At 42.3% G+C, this 4,247-nt stretch overlaps 1 protein-coding gene across 1 annotated transcript in view; it reads left to right on the forward strand.

Annotated features, from left to right (window-relative positions):
• LOC103805548 (DNA polymerase kappa-like) overlaps window positions 1-2,647 on the forward strand; it is a gene marked incomplete at its 5' end in the record, with an annotated part of 2,818 nt that extends 171 nt beyond the window's left edge. The window contains 3 exons of the mRNA XM_009078203.1: window positions 7-753; window positions 2,368-2,419; window positions 2,563-2,647. Coding sequence (XP_009076451.1) covers window positions 7-753; window positions 2,368-2,419; window positions 2,563-2,647 — 884 coding nt within the window. The remainder of the gene's footprint in view (window positions 1-6; window positions 754-2,367; window positions 2,420-2,562) is intronic.
• Between the last annotated feature and the right edge of the window lie 1,600 nt (window positions 2,648-4,247).

Consider the following 4,247-nt stretch of genomic DNA (forward strand, 5'->3'; position numbering starts at 1 on the left):
AACGAGCAGCAAGGCAGCAGAACAGTGAGAATCTTCCTCCACACGAAGCTGTAGGTAAGCAGCTCTTCCATGACAGGCAAACACCAGCACATTCTGCAGAAGAAGGAAAAAAAGCCACAGATATACAGAGTTCTGATGTTTGTAAGATCTTCACCTGCCCTGTTTGCTTCAAGTTGCAAAACAGCAATGATTTGGAGGAGCTGAACAGACATATTGATGAGTGCCTCAGTGGGACACTTGTTCAGGATACCGTGGAAGTATCCAAGACTGACAGTCCAAGAGAAAATACACCCAACTGTCTTCCAGAATGTAGAAGAGAAAACACTGATAAATGTCAAGTCAATGAAACAGTTCAATTAGCAGGAGCAGAGCAGTCTGCAGGTACATCTGTCAGCTCTGCTGACAACAGCACAGACAAATGTGCTCAGGTAACACCTGACAGATCTCTCAGGGAGCAACAGCCAAGCAACCTCAGTGACATTGCTAGAGAAGTGTGCATGAAGCAGTCTGTCTTCCCCACGAGATTGTCACAAGGCAACGAAGACCATGTTGAACAGACTGAACATACAGAAGGAACTAGTTCATCCTGTGTCCTTGTTTGTCCAGTTTGTAACTTGGAGCAGAAAACCACCAGTCTTGTGTGGTTTAACAGACATGTGGATGTCTGCTTGAACAAAGGCCTTATCCAGGAGCTGACAGAACAGACAGACCTTCCTAGCAAGTCTTATGATATGGAAAACTCAAACAGCATTGGTGAGTATCTGCATCAGGATGTAACTGATTGCTCAAACTATTTGCTTGTACAATTGAAATAGTTTGGCAATGGTAAACTTTGAGCTTCCTGAGACTCCAAGATTTTTGCAACAAGTTCACTTGAGTAAGGTCTGTGTGAGAGTGAACATTTTTATGTTAAAAATGTCAAATCAGTTTTTATGACAAACCAGACTGAGAACTGCACACAGTTCTGGTGTCCCCAACATCAGAAAGACATGGAACTGTTGGGGCAAGGCCAGAGGAGGCCACAGAGCTGATCAGAGACTGGAGCACCTTCCCTGCAAGGACAGACTGAGAGAGTTGGGGCTGTTCAGCCCGGGGAAGAGAAGGTTGTGTGGAGATCTCACAGCAATCTGCAGGATCGGAAGGGGCTCCAGGGAAGCTGCAGAGGGACTCTGTGTTAGGAGCTGCAGGGACAGGACAAGGAGTAATGGGTACAGATTGAAATGGGAAATTTAGGTTAGATCTCAGGCAGATGTTTCACCTGTGAGGGTGGTGAGACACTGTCCCAGGTTGCCCAGGGAGGCTGTGGCTGCCCCAACCCTGGCAGTGTTCACAGCCAGACTGGATGAGCCTTGAGCAACCTGCTCTGGTGGGAGGTGTCCCTGCCCAGGGCAGAGGTTGGGGCTGGATGGTTTCTAAGGTCCATTCCAACCCCTTAACATGTTAGGAAGCTATGGATGTGATGGTGGTTAGGCAGTTCCCTCTCATTTGCCACAACAGGGACAGAGGAATTACTGCTCATGTCTGTAAGTGATATGTTTGTTACCCCAACCATACTGAGAAAAGTGTTTATAAGGCCCCTGAGGTTGAAGTGAAGATCAATGAAAACATCTTCAGCCTGGATTGTTTCGGAGGTTCAGTGGGCAGAAAGGTTCTGCTGTGTGGTGTGCTGACAGTTCCAGAGAGATGGTGAACTAGAGTTTAAAGGCAGAAACTTCCAAGACTGTTCTATATCCAGTAAAATCTATCACATAACTGCATTTGTCATATGGCAGATGTTCACTCAGGTAGTTTCTGATGAAGAGTTCATCTTCAGCCAGACTAGAGGAGATGTGCAGGTAGTTAAGTACCTCTCTGAAGTCCTTGTCATCTATCTTGGTGGAGCTTTGTAAGAGGAAATTAAAATGTTCAGGTGTTAGAATTCTAAGAACATAATTAAGTTTTACAATGTGAATCTCTTACACAGAAAATTTTACAGCAGTATTGCTGTGCTCTTGCAAACAGGCTTTGGTTTAAAGACTTAATGTAAGTGAAGATTCTTTTTTCCCTCTGCAGCATAAAAAATTTGAAGATATTTGTAACTACTGCCTTGAAAATAACTGCATTGTGCTGAAATATTTCTGAAAACTGTTACAAGGTTCAAATAGTTTCTTCAGAATTCAGTAAACTCAAGGCTTTTTGTTTTTACTTTTTAAAAACATTAATAGAAGCTACAGTACTTGAGCTGCAGGTAATAAAATGTTACCTGTTTCTTGTTCAGCTCAAATTTGTTTACATTTGAAATAGAAATTTCTGCCATGTGTGTCATTTCTGAAGAATTTTTGCTCTCTTGAAGTAATTAATTTCTGGTTGTTTCCAATTACTTTTCAGGAGGTCTAAGCAAAGGGCAGCAATGCACAAATCCCTCACAGGGAACAAAAAGGTAAGGAGAACTTGAGTACACAACTCATGATCAAATAACAATAATGAGTAAATAAACTTTAGAAAAACGTGTTGTAGAAGTTGTGTAGGTGTGAATTGTATTTTTTAACCTCTAACTGTTTGGGTGTTTTTCTTCCACTTCAGGTCTGGACAAACAACTTCTCAGTCAATATCAAAGAAGGCCAAGGTGAGCAATTCCAAGCATACAATAGAGATGTTTTTCAAATGACTGTGCAGCAACAGATTCTGTATGAAGTATTTCATAGAGTTTGATGACTGCAAAGTGATTGAGCAGTGGTGCTGGGCTGAATTCAGGTGCCTCACTCTGGAGCAAGTCTGTATAACAGGGACGTGATGTCTGAGGTAAAGGAGAGGTAAAAATGAGGTAATTATTTCAGGTTATTTTTGTAGAATGACTTTTTTTTCCCAGTTGTTTCCAAGAATCAATATTTGATAGCGCTTTGATTTTGTTTGTGTTGAAGACGAGGAACTTTCTGTGCAGCCCCATGAGTTCTCTCTGCTGTGCAAAGCACAGAGCAGGTGGGTTAGGGCTGGCACGGAGGAAGCCTGTAGGGTAAACCCCCTGGGAAACAGGAGTCCTACCCAGGATGCCACACTGTGCTTGCTGACAGCTCTGCCCACTCCTCACCTGCCATCCTCTGTGTCCGTTGTGTTGGCTGTGCTAACCATGGCAGCTCAGGCTGACACTTCCTCAGGGAGTTGAGCACCAGGTTTAACTTTGATGATGTTGTGTGTGTGCCACAGAGAAGTATTCCATTGTTGTTACTGGAAACTGCTTCAGTAAGAGCTGAAGGATGGACCAGCATTGTGGTGAGATACAGGATGACTTCACTGACTGAAGAGATGTGGATAAAACTTGATTGAGAGAGGATTTCTCCAGGGTAGGCAGACAAATGCTGTTTGGTCCTTGACCTTTCCAAAGAGACTGATAACTTCCTCACCATTGGAAATTGTTACCAGTCAGGAGCAGTAGTTTTACTCCAAGTGAAAGCTCCATTGGTGCAATAAAAATTAGTGAAGTGCAAGATGATGAACCTTCTTATTGTTTACTTATCACTGTCTTGAAAGTTATTTAGTATTTTATAGATGTGTGTGTGGAAGGAGGAAGTTAAGTGCAAATACTTAAAACACTGTTGCTCAGATTTTTTTCTGTTCACACCGATTTGCTTAAAGGCAATCATTAATCTAATTAAATATTTATCAGACAAATAATTTATTAGGACAACATATATCTTAGAAGCTACACAAACAATGCCAACCCTGTATGAAATGTAAACTGCTTTTTAATTGCACAACCTTTTAAAGAAGAGCTAAACATTTATTTTGTTGTTTAACTGCATTGGAAGTACTTTGGGGTTTGCTTTTATGCAACTGAGGGAACACAAAGCTGCCACTGCTGTGAACACCTTTGTTAGCTGGTACCTGTCTGATTCAATAAAGTGTAGAATCCAAGAGTTAACTTGTCATTGCGATTGTCTCTAAAATGTGTGGGTTTATGTAAATAGCAGAAAGTGCCTGAAAAAAATTAGTTAGTTTGGTTTAGCCTTGAAAGTTGTTGTAGCATATGTTTAAAAGAAGTGTCAGAGTTACCTGAGTGTCATGAGAAGTTGTGGATGTGTCAGAGTTAATAATAGAATCAGAGAATTTAGGGGTTGGAATGGACCTTACGATCATCTAGTCCCAACCATCCCTGCCATGGGCAGGGACACCTCCTCACCAGAGCAGGATGCTCAAGGCTCATCCAGCCTGGCCTTGAACACTGCCTGGGCAACCTGGGACAGTGTCTCACCACCCTCATAGGAAAAAAC

This window comes from Acanthisitta chloris, unplaced genomic scaffold, assembly GCF_000695815.1.
Source record: "Acanthisitta chloris isolate BGI_N310 unplaced genomic scaffold, ASM69581v1 scaffold43267, whole genome shotgun sequence".
Taxonomy (NCBI): Eukaryota; Metazoa; Chordata; class Aves; order Passeriformes; family Acanthisittidae; genus Acanthisitta; species Acanthisitta chloris.